At 43.5% G+C, this 19,037-nt stretch overlaps 1 protein-coding gene across 1 annotated transcript; it reads left to right on the top strand.

Moving 5' to 3' along the window:
• Positions 1-66: 66 nt before the first annotated feature.
• On the top strand, positions 67-17,807 carry MRPL47 (mitochondrial ribosomal protein L47). Its single transcript, XM_068112151.2, has 7 exons — positions 67-728; positions 832-941; positions 4,288-4,348; positions 5,141-5,237; positions 6,077-6,207; positions 14,203-14,298; positions 16,681-17,807. Exons 1-7 carry the CDS (start codon positions 595-597, stop codon positions 16,793-16,795), a joined length of 744 nt encoding a protein of 247 aa, XP_067968252.2. The 5' UTR covers positions 67-594; the 3' UTR covers positions 16,796-17,807.
• The last annotated feature ends 1,230 nt before the right edge of the window (positions 17,808-19,037 follow it).

The raw sequence follows: 19,037 nt of genomic DNA, 5'->3' as shown, positions 1-19,037 counted from the left end.
CAGACTTTAAAAAGCAGTCTAGCTAGACATGGAATCAATCTAGCAACTCTATGCTGAACCCTCTCCATGGCAGACGTCACCTTCCGCTTCCTCAGATGTGGTAACCAAAACTGTCCAAGATATTCTAAATAGAGCCTCATTAAATTCCTAAATACTTTCTCCTTTTATTTATAATTTATCACAAGATAAACCCCTTTAAAGTATTTAGACGATTAAAGTATTTAGAGCTTGACATTTTATTTTGAAATTTTGAAAGTGATGTTCGGGGACATTTAATTGAAAGTATTTTGGCTTTCCCAAATGCCATCATCATTCTGCCCCTATCCTCCCTCTCCGTTCTCTATGCTATTACTTTACTTCCAAGCTTTATGTCATCTGCAAATTTATAGAAATGCGGCATTTTCATTTTATAATAATATTACAATATTCTGCTAATATTTGGTTGGAAATATTATTTTCTTCCTTATTCTCAGATCTCGCGTTATTTTGAGATCTCGCGTTGCCCTGAGATCTCGCGTTGCCCTGAGATCTCGCGTTACCCTAAGATCTCGCGTTACCTTACGACGAGCTTTCCGGACCTCCGGTAATCCAAACATGGCTGCTCCCATAGCAGGTGATGTTGTGCGATTGACGCGGATGGTTGCTTCGCTTTCTGTCAGCCATTTGCCTTCTGCGTTAGCGGTGCAACGCGGACTCACAAGAGTCTGGTTACAGGCCTCGCGAAAACGGTAAGACATTTTGTTTTCTCCGAGATTATTCTTTCTCGAACCGTTTCACGTCTTGCTGCAAGGTCGTTCATCTAGGCACTGATGTGTGATTTCCTCTCACCAGGTCTCCATGGGACTCTCAACGGTTCCCTCTGCACACGTCGGTTTCACGTCTCGGGCTTGAAGAGTTTTTCGATGATCCACAAAACGTTGGCAAAGACACCGTTAAGTCAGGTACAGTACGACCAATGATTGCGTCATTCTTTCACGACCTCGTAGTTTTCATCAATTTCCCTATCGGCATATGTGTTACTATTAGTACTAGTACCCGACTGCAAAGCCGCAATGAGCCGACGAAGCCAAAGCCTCTTGCCACTATTTTACCCATCACGATGGCATCAATAGGTTTGGTAGTAGGTAGGTGTAGTAGGTACCGTACCTGGTAAGACTTGGTAAAAGAGAAGAGCAGACAGTCCTCCCCAATACCTGCATACAATAAATGTCGCAAGAAGCTTAAGGAAGTAACTATACGATGTGCTAGCTTAAGGCCTATTTTAAGAAATTTTAACTGGGCTTAACATACGTTTTCACAGTATGTGTGTAGTCTTCTAACTTCAGTCGCTGTCAGGGCTGGTTCTCTCCGGGCACTGCGGCTTCCTCCACCAGAAGAAGTTAGCTTGCAGTAAGATCAGTGCCGACAGATCAGACGATAGCGCCGTTTCAACGGCAATGTGTGACTGTCGTTAATCAAACCGAGCTTTCTTTCTTTATGTAAACCGCTTATACCGTATTTCTGGCCGTGAAAAACTATCCCATACGGCCGCGAGATTTCTAAAAAATAATTCCGTCAATTTTAGAATATTTGACGCCGTTTTCACCCTCCGAAACGCGTAATAAGCTTTAAAAATATATTTTTCAAATGCTCGAATCTCATTGGTTCCGGTGTTTGGTGACGATTTTCGTTGAAGATAACGACGTTGGTCTTAACGTATTTTAATTACAAATTGGAGGTGCATTAGATTGTGAATCAAAGAAAGACGGGTGAAACAAACTCATATTTAACTTTTTCGCAATTGTTTTATGCAAACTTCCGCATCCAGAAGATGGCGGCCTCCATTGCGTGATTTGGTTTTAGAAATATTTTTTCAAATGCTCGAATCTCATTGGTTCCGGTGTTTGGTGACGCTTTTCGTTGAAGATAACCAGGCCTGTGCGGGCCGAGGTTGGTCTTAAAGTATTTTAATAATAAATTAGAGGTGCATAAGATTGTGAATCAAACAAAGACAGGTGAAAGAAACTCCTAGTGAACGTTTTTCAATTTGTTATGCATACTTCCGCATCCGCAAGATGGCGGCCTCCATTCAGCTTCAGAATTCTCAAGCCAAGGCATAATCTGGTTTTCGACATAATACGTACGCGTTTATTGACAACACCGGCTTCGCCGGCTACTAGTACCCGACTGCAAAGCCGCAATGAGCCGGCGAAGCCAAAGCCTCTTGCCACTATTTTACCCATCACTATGGCATCAGTAGGTTAGGTAGTTTGTAGTAGGTAGGTGTAGTAGGTACCGTCGTCGGTGTAGTTCTAGTAGGTGTAGTAGGTACCATTTGCATTCTGGATGAGATTAAAATTGATAAAATTTACTTCTTGATTAATTCGGTGAATTCCGTCTCAACTTCGGATATTTCCGGCCGTGAAAAACTATGCCCTACGGCCGTGAGATTTCTAAAAAATAATTCTTCGTCAATTTTAGAATATTTGACGCCGTTTTCAGCGTCCGAAACGCGTAATAAGCTTTTTAGAAATATTTTTTAAATGCTCGAATCTCATTGGTTCCGGTGTTTGGTGACGATTTTCGTTGAAGATAACGAGGTTGGTCTTAACGTATTTTAATTACAAATTAGAGGTGCATTAGATTGTGAATCAAACAAAGACGGGTGAAACAAACTCCGATTGAACTTTTTCGCAATTGTTTTATGCAAACTTCCGCATCCGGTCGATGGCGGCCTCCATTGCGTGATTTGGTTTTAGAAATATTTTTTCAAATGCTCGAATCTCATTGGTTCCGGTGTTTGGTGACGCTTTTCGTTGAAGATAACCAGGCCCGTGCGGGCCGAGGTTGGTCTTAAAGTATTTTAATTATAAATTGGAGGTGCATAAGATTGTGAATCAAACAAAGACGGGTGAAAGAAACTCCTATTGAACGTTTTTCAATTTGTTATGCATACTTCCGCATCCGCAAGATGGCGGCCTCCATTGCGCTTCGGAATTCTCAAGCCAAGGGATACAGCATAATCTGGTTTTCGACATAATACGTACGCGTTTATTGACAACACCGGCTTCGCCGGCTCTTAGTTATGGGTACAAATTGGGTGAGTGTAGGTTTGAATAAGTTGTGGGTAGGAGGGATGTTCGGGGGCAAAAATGAGTGACTTTGGCCACAGAATATTTTGGGAATATTCCCAGAATCTTTTTGGGAATACTGTATTCCCAGAATCTCTTTGGGAATACTGTATTCCCAGAATCTCTTTGGGAATACTGTATTCCCAGAATCTTTTTGGGAATACTGTATTCCCAGAATCTTTTTGGGAATACTGTATTCCCAGAATCTTTTTGGGAATACTGTATTCCCAGAATCTTTTTGGGAATACTGTATTCCCAGAATCTTTTTGGGAATACTGTATTCCCAGAATCTTTTGGTGAATACTGTATTCCCAGAATCTTTTTGGGAATACTGTATTCCCAGAATCTTTTTTGGAATATTCCCAGAATCTTTTTTGGAATATTCCCAGAATCTTTTTGGGAATATTCCCAGAATCTTTTTGGGAATACTGTATTCCCAGAATCTTTTTGGGAATACTGTATTCCCAGAATCTTTTTGGGAATACTGTATTCCCAGAATCCTTTTGGGAATATTCCCAGAATCTTTTTGGGAATATTCCCAGAATCGTTTTGGGAATATTCCCAGAATATTTTGGGAATATTTTATTGGGGGAAATTGGATCCGGTGGACTCGGGGTGTTTGAAAAGTTTAGCTTCTGGACACCATCGAAAGACGACTCTATGTAAGGCAGAGGCTCGTGGAGACGAGGTGACGGGAACAAAACAAGACGAGGGACCCACATTTTGAGACAAGCAAGGGAATTAATGAATGAATGAATGAACAGGAAAATAGAGGAAGCACGGTGAGCTGCAAGTAATATGGTTGAGTTGGGAGATGAGGTGGTTGTTGGTTGTTGTATATACCCAGACAGTTCTCTTGAACAAGCCCTCAGCACGGAGATGGCCGATCGATCTCGCAGGCGCAACCCAGAATTCCCCCACATCCAGGATGGCGTACCCCCATCTTCACGAAGTCGGGGCCAAGACAGGGTTAGAAAGAGAGAGAAGAGACAAGAGGGAAAGGGCCGGCCCATGCGGATGCAAAAGCTCGTCTGAGATCTATTCGGGCTCTTTTAAGGCCATACAAGGTCAACGGGCCATGCAAATTATGCTCGTTTGAGTTAAATTTATGGATAACTGGATTTAACTAAGCTATCTTTCTTGATCATTACTTTTGCTGTCTCGTCGATTCATCAAGGAGACTCGTGGTCCGTGGAACTGCTTCGTCAGAAAAGCAGCGAGGATCTTCACAAGCTCTGGTGAGTGTTTGAAGGTTTCCTATCCCACTCAAGGACCTTTCACACGAAACACCTTAGCACGAGAGTCCCTTGGAATGGTCTATTCAATAGACCATGACCATTAACACTGGAATTCCTGAATAATATATTGCTTCTGTTGCACATCGATCTTCTTCTTCTTCCTTGAAGGCACAGCACGCCATACGTTTCCTGGTCATATGTATTATCTCAGCACATACTTGATGATGCTGCAGCTCTGTTTCATAACCCCATATACGGTATCAAATTGTCTGTTGCTTGTAACTGTCCCTGAAATCTACATATAAATTAGTTGGTATCTCCTATCATAGTCCTGGTGTTGGCTTAGCGGTTAGGGTGCCGGCTTGGGATCCTAGAATCCTGGGTTCGAATCCCGGTCGATTGCTGAATTCACGCCAGGGGGGTTGACTCAGCCTGTCATCCTTCCGAGGTCGGCAAATTGAGTACCAGCTTGCTGGGATGAATGATCCCGGTGTGTACCCCAGTTTAGAATAGGTACACTGTATCCCTGCGCATCGTAAGAGGCGACCAAGGGTTGGCGTCAGGAAGGGCATCCGGCCATAAAAACATTGCCTCAAACAGGGAACCATGATTGTCATGGGGCCCGCAAGGCTAACCCCCGCTCTAGCGGGGAAAATGGCCTCAAAACGATCATTCATTCATTCATTTCTCCTATCATTGCCCGAGCATTGTACACAAAAACCTGCTCGGTTGGCTTTTTTCAATATTTTGACCAATGACTCTGTTAGCTGACTGTTATCCGTGCCCACGCAGGTACATCTTGCTGAAGGAACGGAATATGCTTCTGACGTTGCAACAAGAGGCGAAGCGGCAAAAACTTCCGATGACTAGTTCAGAGCGACTTGAGAAGGTGCGACTTTAACTGGTCTGACTTTAACTGGTCTTTTTAAAGGCTTGGTATAAATACTCGATTTTTAGCTCGACTGGACTTTAGTCTGGAGAGCTTATGCGATCAAGCAGCGTCCGTAGGCAAGTCAGTGAGAGTGTGTGAGTGAGTCAGTGAGGGAGTCAGTGAGTCTGTAAACACTTCAGTCATCATCAATTGAACTAAACACACGATTTTGATGAAACCTGGCCACAAGCTGCATATCTGATGTGTAATGAAGGTGTATTGACCGCGTCTAAATCTGCGCTTATTGACGGGGTTTACGGGGTGGGGAGAAGGAGGGAGGTTTACCCCCACCCACCCCCCCCCCCCCCCCCCAAAAAAAAATAGGTATTTGGTCTCTTCTAAACTACACACATGATTTTGATTAAACTTGGCCACAAGCTGCATATCCGATACCTAATGATGGGTATTGACTGCATCAAAATCTGTACTCATTAAGGGGGTCCATGGCGGGAGGAGGGGGGGGGGGGAGGAGATTTGACCACCCCCAAAATAGGTATTTGCTCTCTTCTCTATTTCTCTATTTGCCACACAATTTCAATGCAACTTGATCACAACCTTCGTCGCCCATGATGTACCAAAGCTTGTTCACGGCATTAAAATATCAGGGTCTGAGGGGATTTGTGGGGGGTTTGAGTGACTGTTGCTCTTGATCCAGGTGAGTTTCAGGACCCCGGTGCTATTTATTTTTTTAATGCTCAGATATTGCATCAGTAGCATTTGTCTGTCACATTGCACCACACAATGGATTTTTAAAAATTGACTTGTTCATTAATTTAAAATGAATGCCACGGGAACAGGTGAAGACGTCCATGGATGGAATAGACCAGGTCGTGGAGGAGCGAACTAAAGCACTGCGATTGTTACAAACTGGCCGAGAATACGGCCGCCCTGCGGAACTTCGGGTCAACGTCTTCGGCATATCCCACTGGTGAGCCCAGAGCGTTTGGCAGAGGGTGGTCGTTTTACTTAAAACTTCACAAATATAGCCCTCGCTTGCACGGCCTACACTTGAAAACAGTAATTTGTGCACTTTGTGACAGGTGGCGAAACTTTGGCTGCCGCAGAATGAGAGATTGTGAAGAATCAATAAAAGCAAATCGTCAATTATATAATCAGTGCTGAGTGCATGGAGAAAGAACATTCTGGAAGGTCAAAGAGAAGAAGGTCTGCGGTAGCAAAATCCAGGGGGTAGTCGTAGAGGACGTTTTTATGCCGATCCAGTCATCGGCGTCGGAGGCATTATGTTTTTGTGTCGTTTGTCTGTCGTGATTTTGTTACCGCCATGACTTGTGAATCGCTGAAGGGACTTTGACCAAACTTTGTAGAAGTATTTATTTTGGTACAAAGATGAAGTGATTCAATTTTGCACTCAACAGGTCAACAAGAAAGTAGCCCTTGTAGCCTGTGGGTTACAAGAGAGTAGCAATCGCTATGGTTTCGATTTTACGATATTGAATCATGGGGGCTCCCACGTCAGGTTACCCCCCCCCCCGAGCTTCAGGTCCCTACTCGTCCATTATTTACCAACTAATTGCTCTCAAATCCGATACAGCTTTTCTACTCCATGGTCTGCAGGGCTTTTCTACTCCATGGTCTGCAGGATCGCTCCAGTCGGAGGCTCCCTGGGGGAGGGTGGGGGGGGGGGGGGAGTGAGAGGGGCAGGGTAAGGAGGTTCCATCCCCCAAAGTCGGCAGAGGTCTGATTTGGCTACTTTTGCTTTTGGCGGAAGGAAGAGTATGTGGTTCACCGGATTTAAACGCGTGTATAAGCTGAGCTGTTTGAGAACTGCATGCGCATCAATAACAAGACGGATCATTCCACATTGAACAGCCTTGCTAAAGTTTCTAGATTGCAGTAGATCTGAGAACCGGTGGCCACCCACTCACTCACCGACACACGCAATGCTTTGGGAACGGCTGTGGCCCCTGGGGAATTAATGGAATATCCCTGAGGGCAGTGGTTATTTCTTTCTTTTTTTGTCGCAGAGGCTTCTTTAGACATTCCTAATGTTAAATTCCAATGTTGCATAAAGTGGCGTGTTTGACGTAATTTAAAAAAAATCAACTTGTGGTAAAATTAGACAAATGTGTTGTGGTTAAGAACCATGCCTAAGGCAAATAGGACGACTTGGTTAAACCCCATACCCGTGACCTGGTAGCGTACTTCATACGACGGATGGTGCGGGTTAACACACTTTGTAAAGGGCGTCATCATTCATCCTGCCGTGTTCCTCCTGTGGCTGCTGGTTTGCATCATTGCTGGGAGCGCGGATGTGCCACCGATGCAGTGCCCCATGCTGGTTGAGGAAGGAATTTGTAATTTTGGCCAGGGTGCCGGTGATAGCTCACCTACTCTTCGTGAAAGACACTGTGGGATTTTTAACGTCCACCAACTCACGCTGGCAGACAGGAGCAGTGCAACGTCCACGGAAGGGACGGTACACAGTGATGAATCGCCCTGCCTGTGAAACACCAGTTTATAGCTCGGTCGGGATTCAAACCTAGGCTAGACAGCTTAGAGGAGATTGTGCATACCTCTAGGCCAGCCCACAGGGCACGGACAACTTTGACATGATAGTAAGGGCATTTTATGAGATATTTCACAAATCTGTTAACTAAATTGTTACCAAAAAATTTCTTCACCAATATGTTTGTAAAGGTGTGTAATAACATGTGTTAAAATGTTGAAGTTCAACTCCCGTGGGAAACCCAGAAAAAAAGCTGTTGAATTCGGGTACCGAAAAATTGTTTTCGAGAATTTTTATTTTTTTAATCGGCCCTTAAGTAACTTATGAGGGGTCAAATAAGGGTTTTTCATGATTCTGAGTTGATTGTTAACATTTATATTTTCACTTTTACATTTACACACAAAGTAGCTTTTATTTCACATACATATATAATACTCAAGAGTTATTTCTCATTCACAATGTCAGAAGTTTCAACAGTCATTGTCTATGTCTTCTTCAGACTCAACAACATCATGACTACAGTTTCTGCATGTAATGCCATTACAGACTCCACAGGCCGAGATGCACGTGACCCCATTCTTCTTGCAGCTGCATCGCCGGTTGCTGCAATCTCCATGACAATTACAGCTCGTGAACTGCAATAGCTCCTCAGGAGCCGTGGGGTCCAGTGTTGGAACTGGCTCATACCCATGCACACCTATTGTCCATCCATAGTCACTGGGGTTCAGAGACATGCTCTGTAGAAGGATCCAGTCCCGGGTCTGCAGGTAGGACAGAAGTTTGGCTGTCGTACTTCCAGGATAGATCAACTGGATCACATCTAGTAGTCCAGAATCTTCCATGATGTTACCCATTGATCCAAGATAAGACTTCAGCAGGTGAAAACCACCCAACCTTGGAATGACGGGTAGATTTGCCTGCTTTATTATATTCACAGCCTTCAGCCAAATCGGAAGATCAAAGGTCACTATAGCGACCCCAGCGCGCCGTATGCACTCTTTCAGAGTGGTGAAGATGGTGTTGAGGTCATTAGGGTCTCCTTCAATAACTGGGAGGAACTCGATCTGTGTGCTCTGCTTTGCATCATTAGCATGGATTCTCTTCATCCAGCCATTCCAGTTTGAGTGTGGGAACTCAGGATCGTTGGCTTTGATCACCCACCCCGCTGCCCAGAGTGTGTCACCTGGAGTGAGGAGTGGCTGATCATGAGCCAGGGAGGAGGAAAGCTCAGCGAGGGGGAGAAACATGATCGCGTTCGTTCCTATCTGTTTCCTGTTCGTAAATGGAATAATCTTTACTTCAGTTCCTCTCAGGATCTTAGCTTTGTCGAGTGCCTTCAACTTCACCCGGGGGAAAGCTGCTGTTGTCTGTGGATCTGCCAAAGGTGGTGCCGGAGAGGTGACTTCGATCCAACCCATTGAGTGAAAGGGAGTGTTTCCGTGAATAGAGACAATGTTTAAATCTTAACTTAAATCTTAAGATTTAAATCTTAAGAGACAAATTTAACAATGGATGGAGGTCCTCAACGCCAAACAGGAAATTAGAGCTGTCTCCCTTGACATTTCACGTGCCTTCGATACGGTCTGGCACCCTGCTCTGCTCACCAAACTCTCCTCCTTTGGTATCCATGGAAATCTCCACGCATGGCTGGCGGACTTCCTCTCTGGTCATAGTCAACGTGTGGCCCTGAATGGGTTTCTCTCATCTCCTCTTCCTGTTCAGGCTGGAGTTCCCCAAGGTAGTGTTCTGGGCCCTGTGCTTTTTCTGGTCTTCATCAATGATCTCTCTGACTCTCTTGAAAATCCTCTCTATCTCTTTGCTGACGACTCTACTCTCTGTCGCTCCATTCCTCATCCCTCAGATCGGCAGTCTGCATGCAGCCTCCTCACTCTCTGCAGACCTGGACAAAATCACAGACTGGTCAAACAAGTGGAACATGTCTTTCAATCCTGACAAATCTCACACTCTTACAATGTCTCTCCGAAAGGACCGACTGGACAACCCTCCCATCTACTTTCTCAACAATCCTCTCCAAGAAGTTCTGTCGCTCAAGCTTTTGGGTCTCACTATCTGCCATGATCTTTCTTGGGAAAACCACATTTCCAAGCTGGCCTCCAAAGCCAGTCGCCGACTGGGCATCCTCCGTCGTGCGAAGTCCTTCCTTGGCACACCTGAGCTCCTCACCACATACAAGGCTTTCATCCGCAGCTCAATGGAATACTGTTCCCCCCTCTGGGCTGGTGTTCCTGCCTCACACCTTGCTCGGCTTCACGCTGTTGAGGCCAAAGCTTTCAGAATCATTGGAATCTCCTGCGATGTAGTCACCACCGAGGGCCTTTCACTCACTCACCGCAGGCAGGTTGGTGGTCTTTCTGTCTTCTACCGACTCCTCTCCGGCCTTGCTCCCCCAGCTCTCTGTGCTCTGTCCCCCCCAATATTCCTTCAGGTCGCACAAGATCTGCCTGCAACCCTCTTATGGTTAAACTGCCAAAGTCTAGGCTCTCTGCTCACCTTCACTCTTTCATTCCCCTTTTCTCCCGCCTCTGGAACAAACTCCCCCACTCCCTTCAATCCCACTCCTCCCTCCAGGTCTTTAAAACAGCTGTTCACCACCATCTCTTATCTTCCCCCATCGAAAACCTTGATCTTTTCTACCCCCGGTAATTCACCCCAGAGTCCTTGCAGTGTTCATATGTTTTAATCCTCTCCCACCTCCCCCCAAGTCCTCCCGATGTCCCTGCTCTCAAATGTTGTGTTTGTGTCCTTCCCCCTCTTCCCCCTCTCTTTTGTGTCCTTCCCCCCCTCTCCCCATCTTGTCTGCCGCTCCCCTTGTTTTTTGTGTTTTGTGTGTCGGTTTGTCTTTTTGTGTGATTAATGTTAGCTCTTTCACGAGCCTCGATCTTGTATACAAAAATAAATAAATAAAAAAAATCTATATTGTCTCCAACAAACTGAGTGACTGCATTGTTTGTTTCCCCAACCTCCATAAAGACCACCTGATCATTACTTGACAATTCACTTTCACTGGCTGGCACTTTGGCTGTCATCACTGATTGATCCTCAAGCGCAGCATCAACCGCAACCTCATCATTGATCTGTTCATCGGTTTCCTCCACAATGGTGTCAAGAGTGCCAGAAGTATCTGGAACATCATCTCCACTCCTACTATTAAGGAAGCAGTATTTGTAGTTTTGTGTCTCCGTGTAAGACTCAGTGTATCCCAGCCGGTGGAACTTGTTGAGCATCCATTTTGACCCAAATCTATGATCAAGTTGTATGGCAAGCCCCATTTGGTGTGGCAATACTCCAGACCGAGGTCGACAGGCCTTAATAAAATTCTGCCCCCAAACGGCAAGTCTTTCGTCTGTCTTGACAATCGGTCTCAAGAACATCTGAAGGCTTGCAGGAACAAGTGTCAGCTGACTATCGATGTCAGTCATACTGTGTGTGGTGGGGTATGACTTTGGACCTAAATCAATCAAGGCAATATCATTGGATATGAACTTGAGTGCCGTCTTTATGATCTGAGTCTTCTCATCTCCATGGTCAAGATTAGCATGATGCTCTCGCAGAATATTGTCGGTGCCATCTTTGAGACAGAGTACATCTGCCCTTCTTTCGTGTGTTGTGAAATACAAGGTGTCTTCGTATTTCTCTAGAAGTTTTATCTTTAGCCAATGCTTTGAATAAGAAAGGCTCTTCTCTGGTGACTGATCAAACTCCTGCAGCTTTTCATGGACTTGGTCCATGTTCATTACCCCATGCTCTAATTCTGAGTCTAACCATTCGCAGAATTCAATAAAAACTGCCTCTCGCTCCTCATCAATACTCCTCTGTCCTCTCTTCCTTTTTCCTTCCTCATCAGTCTTGGACAAACTGTCACCTCTCGCAAACATAAGTTTGCATCGCAAATGGTACAGTGTTTCTTCTGCTACCAAGTCGTTGATCCCTTCCAGGCGTCCAGTGACTTCAGTGCCCCAGTCATCCCCGCGACTCCGTGCTGTCTTCAGCAAGCTTGCCTTCAGTGTATCTGCAGTCAAATTATCTGGCACTCTGTATTTCTTTCTAGCTTGTGCTGGATTATTTTTGTAGAGCTGGGCTGGTTGGTTGCAAAGAATGCATACATCCTTATACAGGAGGTCAACTGACTGTGATCTTCGAGAACTGCAGCCAGTTGATGAACTGAACTCACAAGTAGTGCGTCTTCTCTTCAACTTTGATGACTCTTTCTCTGCCTTTGATGCTTGAGCTGACTTCTTGGTGGTTGCAACAAAGTTGTTGTACAGATCATTTTTACACTTCTGGTGGTACCTCAGTTTTCCTTCCTTTTGAGCCTCCTTCATATGTTCCACAACAGTAACATTTTCGACAGTTTCTGCTTGTTTCAATAAAGTTGAGTATCCCTTTGGAGTTGCCTGTATGAGCCTTTCAGCTGGTGTATCCGAGCGTGCACAGATGAAGCAATTGAGCACAGGTGGAGTAACGTCTTCATCCATATTGCTAGACTCCATGTCCTGCAAAGTAGAAAATGAGATATATTTAGAAATTATTTTTCCACAAAGGAGTGTCTGTGGTGAAATATAAATGTTAACAATCAACTCAGAATCATGAAAAACCCTTATTTGACCCCTCATAAGTTACTTAAGGGCCGATTAAAAAAAATAAAAATTCTCGAAAATAATTTTTCGGTACCCGAATTCAACAGCTTTTTTTCTGGGTTTCCCACGGGAGTTGACCTTCAACATTTTAACACATGTTATTACACACCTTTACAAACATATTGGTGAAGAAATTTTTTGGTAACAATTTAGTTAACAGATTTTCATATGTTTCCCTTACTATGAACTATATATTGAAGGTACAAAGTAAAGTCGAGGTTAAACCGGATGTAAAAAAAAAAAAATGTTACGGTGACAGGCAATTTTGTTTAACTGTGGAGGCCAGTTGGTGTGTAATATTGTAAAAGGTCTCCTGACTCACTTTTAAAATGCGGACTCACTGAAACTAAACGGACACACACCAAATGTTGCCTTTAAAACCAACATGGTTACACAGTGATTGCTTGACATTTCTGCTCGAGTACAAACTCTGCTTGAAATGCCAGGATAAGCACTCACAAGGCTCCACGTTGGTCTTTCACAAATAATATACCTCATGGCGCAAGGTACAGCGTGGTCAACTACATCAACCCATATCCTCGCAAGTTTATGCCTCCGCTGACGAAGTTGCCGGGGATATGTTTTTGGGTCGTCGGTCCGGCTGTCCGTCTGTCCATGATAGGTTTTTGTTACCACGATTAACATGAACGCCTGAAGGGATCCAAGTCAAACTTGGTACAAGTATGTATAACGATGCAAAGATTAACTCATTAGATTTTGGCATCGGAGGTCAGAGGTCATGTCAGGTAAAAATGTGATAACTTGAGGACAGCTGAAGGGATTTAAATCAAATTTGGTACAAATATGTATAGTGATGTAAACATGAACTGATTACATTTTTGCATTAAGAGGTCAAAGTTCATGTTTGGTAAAAAAAATTCTGTTACTGCGCGAACTTGTAAACCAGTGAAGGGATTTTGACCAAACTTGGTATAAATATATATAATGATGCAAAGATGAACCGATTGGATTATGGCATCAATAGGTCAGAGGTTATGTCAGGTAAAAATGTGATACTCGGGAACAGCTGAATGGATTCCGATCAAATGGTAGAAGTATGTATAATGATGTAAAAAAGTGGGTGGAGGCATATCAGTCGACGTCAAAGAGTGACCTTGTTTTTTATTACTTGCAAAATCGAAGATTTTTCAAGTATATTAGTCGGTTTGTTATTCTGTCTGTTTGTTTATTTGTCACCGGCATACAGGTCACAATGCTAAACCGATCGTCATGAAACTTCACCAAGTTGTAGAGGTCATCACAAATGAGAAGCCTATTGATTTAGAAGACAAAGGTCACCTGGAGGTCAAATTTCTAAAATCGCCATTTTCAATCCGATTGCCTTGAAAATTGAACAGCATTTGTATATTGAGTCACTAAATTGGAAAACCCACTATTTGAGGTCAAAAGGTCAAAGGTCAACTCAAGGTCAAACTTCCAAAATCATAAATTTTCATCTGAAAATCGTCACTTTTCATCCTATTGACCCGATGTTTGATCAAGATCGTCAATTTTGATCTTGATGAAATGGACAATTTGCTGGATTAATGGCAACCTTTTTTCGGGGTGGGGTGGGGGGTGGATTTTGCAGGTATCATGCTCTGCATGATGACGTCTTGTTTTCTTGTTTGTTTTTATCTTCACTTGTGGGATGTGAGAATCTACAGGGTCCATGAATCATGAGAGAATACATGAATGACTATATGGGAAATTTGTGTTGTATGAACTCTTTGATTGGTTCATTTTCAAAATCGCTATTATGTTTTGGAGATTATCAACCTTTCTCTCCTCCTCCTAGGTATAAATATCGTGAATATCCCATTCCATGGTACCTTAACAAAAGGTACAGAAAGAAGCGCTTCTTTATTCCACAGTTTGTCCAACCCTTTATCAGGTATGAAAATCCTTTTATACCGCCATTCTCTTTTCATTGTCTTGGTCTGCCGACCTCCAGATGTACTTGGTGATTTTAGTGAAATTAGTAACTGCTGAATCAAATGTTTATTTGATCAATGGTGTGTGTAATTTGATTTTTACATATTCACGGGGTCCCCGCTATAAGTCTTTCCGTCGTTTCACATATAAATCCATAAGTTACTTAGGAACATTTTCATAATGCATCCAACAATTCCCCGCACTAGACGGAAGACCAGTTACCAGGCATCCCACCCCACAATGCTTTGCAGGCCAGCTTCTCAGCGTTCCATCCGAAATTGCATGGCGTCCTCTCCCTCTCAGACTCTATCTCACGCTGTGCATTGTTGGACATAACACCGCCGCGTACTTTACAGTGATATATGTTTATCTTTGCGCATGTTACCGCAGTAATCATTGAACAAGTGGTAACAAAAAGGGTGAACCTGCACATCTGCAGCAACATAGTAGTTTAACTCTGGATGTCACATTAGACATGGTGAAATGAAATAAGAATGGTGAACGGCCAACCATGAACGACTGTTCAAACTATTTTAAAGAACGCTGACGAGGGCTGTGCAGACGGCACGGTGTGACTACGCACGGGTGGGAGGCCAGAAGCAAACAGGTAATGCAGATACGGCGAATGCTAAAGCATGAAACCAATAAATTCCACATTCCTGTAGCACCTTCAGTTGCACATCAGACATGGACAGAAAGTTTGTGAAGGACTTCCATGAAAAACTTACCTGTTCGCAAACAAACGGGTACGTTCACGTATAGAAACATCGATCGTGTGTCCGTGGCGAATCTGCATATGGCGATCCACGAAGTTCACGTTTAGAAAGTAGAAACCATCACGGCATGTCGTCATTCACTTGAACTCGATATCTCTTTTTTTCATTCCAAACAACATAGCTCCAATCATAAACTAATCACAAAATCAACTTTTAACAACATTGTTAATGTTTCCTTCATTTAATTGTAAATACTACCAAGTCAACAGTTAAAAGGATTTTGAGCCGATAGGTGTTACGGCCTTGGCAAGATCGATGGAGACAGCGATCTGTTAGCTTATACACCACCCAAATAGCTATGTGGAATTCTCTCATGTGGAGATTAAACCCATGTCGTTTGAACTTTGGCCGAGGTCATTATTTACTTTTAATGATCTTTATATACGAATCAAAAAGAAGATAATTGGTTTTGGGTCGTCCTTTCCGCATATCTCATGGGATTGTGAGTTGGAGAGACGACCGTGATGGCGTGAGGGGGTTGGCATTCTCTCAAGCAAGGATTCAACCAATGTCCTTATAAAAGGTCTTTGTCCGAGGTCACCGAGTCCGATCGGTGCAGCCGTTTGTGCGGCACCCGGGAAAATATCATTATGCGGGAGGCCAAAGCTGAAATTGGAAAATCAATATAGCCTATTTTACTCCAGGAGATCCCAGGATTACCCACCCAAAATATCGTTGCGATCGGTTCAGCCGTTTTTGCGGTACCTTCGAATGGATGGACAGATGGACGGACATTTGGTGAATTATAGTAAGATAAAATAGTTAAAAGATATGGCAAGTCGATAAAAATGTGTGTGGGCTTTTTCACGGACAAAGGTTAATTTATTGTATTTTTTCCTCGTTTTGTCTTTGATAAGTATTTTTTGATTGCTGGGCTTGAATTACGTGCTGGAACACAATCCTCTTTAATTACACTAATTATTATGGGGGAAATTTCCCCACTATCGGTCTTTTCATTATGTCCAACTTTTTTGGAACGCATTTTGGACGTACAAGTGAGGAGCCCCTGTGTTCGATTATTTGTTGAAATTGGTGCACCAGCAATTTTCTTTTTTTATATATAATTTGATTAGAGAAAAGGTCTCTATTCGGCTCTTGATTTAAAACCAGCGGATAAACCCGTCGAGGAAAGTCCTGGATTTGATAGGAAAGCGTAGGGGTGTGGGGGAGGGTCAGAAAAACAAGAACAATCCCGTGAAGGAATGGCGCCAGAATGGGAAGCACTGCTCACCGGTATGGAATACCGTGACGTAATCCGGCATGATGAACAGTTTGAGAAAAGTCTACTTTTGATTCGACCAAATAGAATAAACGTAGTTGTCGTAAGTAGAACTGTAAGACTTGCTTATGCCTATGAAGTTGAGTGACGATGAACGAAGTGGTGAGAGAGAGGAGACATCGGAAATGGAAAGAGAGGCAGACAGACAGACAGACAGACACCACCTTTTTGTATAGATAAAGCAAACTGATTTGCTTTAAGACATGATCGCTTGTACATGGTAGTATTGATTGCATATCTTCCCGCTATCTGCACAATCCTCCACCACCCTTTTCTTGCACTGCAGATTGAGGATCGAAAAGTCTCTTCGGAAAAAGGCTCAACGGCTTCGATTGGAGAAACAGAAAGCAAATTTGCTTGCTGAGAAATTTCCACCCAGAGAGGGAGAAGCAACCAGTTAGCAAAGGTAAAGCAAGCTAAGCTTCCACCTTTTCCTCTGTTGGCAAAGCTAACACAGGAAGCATTCCTGATTGATCGGTACTGTGATGACATCACTGCCATATGCATTGTGGGAAATATTGGACCTGCGTCGAATTGTGTACATCCTCACAAATGAGGTTTTCAACGCCTTATTACGGATTGCTTTGGTGTTAACGAAGATGTATGGAAGCCATCGTCACAACTACTGTACAAATTGATGCTCGTAGAAGAGCGGAACATCAGATCGGAGGTTAGCGTTCGGGCATTGGGACAGTAGATAGCGCGTGAATGTGGGATGTACGCATTTTAATATAGTAGCCTACTAAAACAAAAAGAAAAAAGGATCTGTGGAGAATTTATCATTTGGTCGATGCATCTGCATTTATATACTTTGCAATTGGCGTTTACCAAGGAAGTGGCCATTTTTCACATCTGAGACGTTAGCCCACCCATCTTGGTTTCATTTCGCTGTAATGTCCAGACATGCCGGTGGGGAAGAAATATGAATATTAGTTCAACAAAAAAAAACTTTGAAACTGCTCCAGTCCGGCTCACTGAGGAACCTCCTGTTGCACGTGCACAACTTCATTGACAGTGCAGAGGTGTCGGCCCATGTGCATCAGGCCTACAAGTACCTGTCCTGTCTAATTGAGCCATCATGATTTGTGCTTCAATTTGCTCTTCATTTGAACTGAAAACAAGCTTTGTATGGTTTTGAACCCCCCCACTCCAAAAGCCCCAATTTCCTTCCCAACCAAGTATGTGGAAGAAACAGAAGTTTTGTATAACTTATTTTGATACTTTTGAATGTATGATCATGATTTGCATGAACCGTTGCATTGCGGTTGATCCCAACTTGTTTCCTGTGGTTGGTATTGACCATAATCCAACGAGGTAACCAATTGATCTATGTTCTAAAAATGAAGGCTCGGGCCCACCATATGTTTAACAGAGTTGCGTTCATCAGGATAATAAAAATTATATTGAGATGCATCCCCACGGTGTTTTGGTCTTGTACTTGAGTTTTATAGCTTATGACAAAGTACATAATAGTTGCAACATGGTAAAATATTTTGTGAAGCCAAAATAAACATGCAAACATCATGTCATCCGCCAAACCCTATTTGGGGAAGAGAGCAGGTGGAGAGCTTTGTTGATGATGAAACAAGAAATCTGAAACATTATCGATCACAAGTTACTCTGGGGGCAGCAAGGGTCAACCACTGCGTGTACTGGTCTCGTACGATATCACACCAGGCAGGACACCCAGATTACCCCTTTCAGCCATGCAGGTTAGTAATGAGCGAGCTGGGGGTTTTATTTTTTTGGTATACATAGTTGAGGCTCCTGTAGAGCTAGTACACTGAAAGGATCAGGACGTAACGGACAAAAATAGGGGCAATACCCCTGGGCGCTCACCTGGTAGAATAAAGCAGTATACCACACCGACTAAAGGTATTCTAAACAGTATCATGGTATTTTAAACATATTTCAATGGTTGCTAGAAGACAGGGCAGCATGTACAATCGTACTAACGTGATCATAAGATTTTAAACAAACAAACAGAAAAATACCTATTTTGAGGGGGGTAGGGGCGGGGAGGCAACCCCACCAACACACCAGATCCCGATGCAACACCCCACACCCTCAGCCCTCCCCCGCCGTAGACGCCCTCAGATCCCGATTTTTCTAATGCCGTGAACAAACTTCGGTATATCACGGGTGATGAAGGTTGTGGTCAAGTTTCATCGAATTAGTGGGTGTAGTTTCAGAGGAAAAAGCAAATTCCTATTTTAGGGGGTCAAACCTGGATCCACTTTCACCCCAGTAAACCCCCTTAAGCCCCGATTTATTTATTTATTTATTTTTGTTAATGCCGTGAACAAACTTTCGTCATAACACAATAAATATAATTTGTTCCAAGTTTGGTCACACTCCCATCAGCAGTTTCAGAGAAGAAGTTGCAAGTGTTTACGGACGGACGACGCACCATCGCATAAGCTCCAGGGAACTATGTTCCAGGTGAGCTAAAAACAGGATAGGGGAAAATACCAATTAGTTGAAGGCCAAGATAGAGGGAGACTTGGACAAACAATGTGTGTGGAGAGGAATGGGGGGCAAGAAAGGACGAGGTGGAGACAGAAATAAACTTGCACATGAGGGAAAACTGGAAATTTGGGAGAGTGAGAGGGTTAACGAGGGTAGAAAAGGACATGGATTTGG

This window comes from Myxine glutinosa, chromosome 4 (assembly GCF_964187855.1).
Source record: "Myxine glutinosa chromosome 4, kmMyxGlut1.1, whole genome shotgun sequence".
In the NCBI taxonomy this organism is placed as follows: Eukaryota; Metazoa; Chordata; class Myxini; order Myxiniformes; family Myxinidae; genus Myxine; species Myxine glutinosa.
This window is presented reverse-complemented; position numbering and strand designations above follow the sequence as displayed.

Bases quoted from the DNA above. Each gene is read 5' to 3' on its own strand.
- MRPL47 (XM_068112151.2), top strand. From the start codon at position 595: ATGGCTGCTCCCATAGCAGGTGATGTTGTGCGATTGACGCGGATGGTT. The intron at 5,238-6,076 runs GTGCGACTTTAA...CCACGGGAACAG, and splicing joins GTTCAGAGCGACTTGAGAAG to GTGAAGACGTCCATGGATGG. The intron at 14,299-16,680 runs GTATGAAAATCC...CTTGCACTGCAG, and splicing joins TTTGTCCAACCCTTTATCAG to ATTGAGGATCGAAAAGTCTC.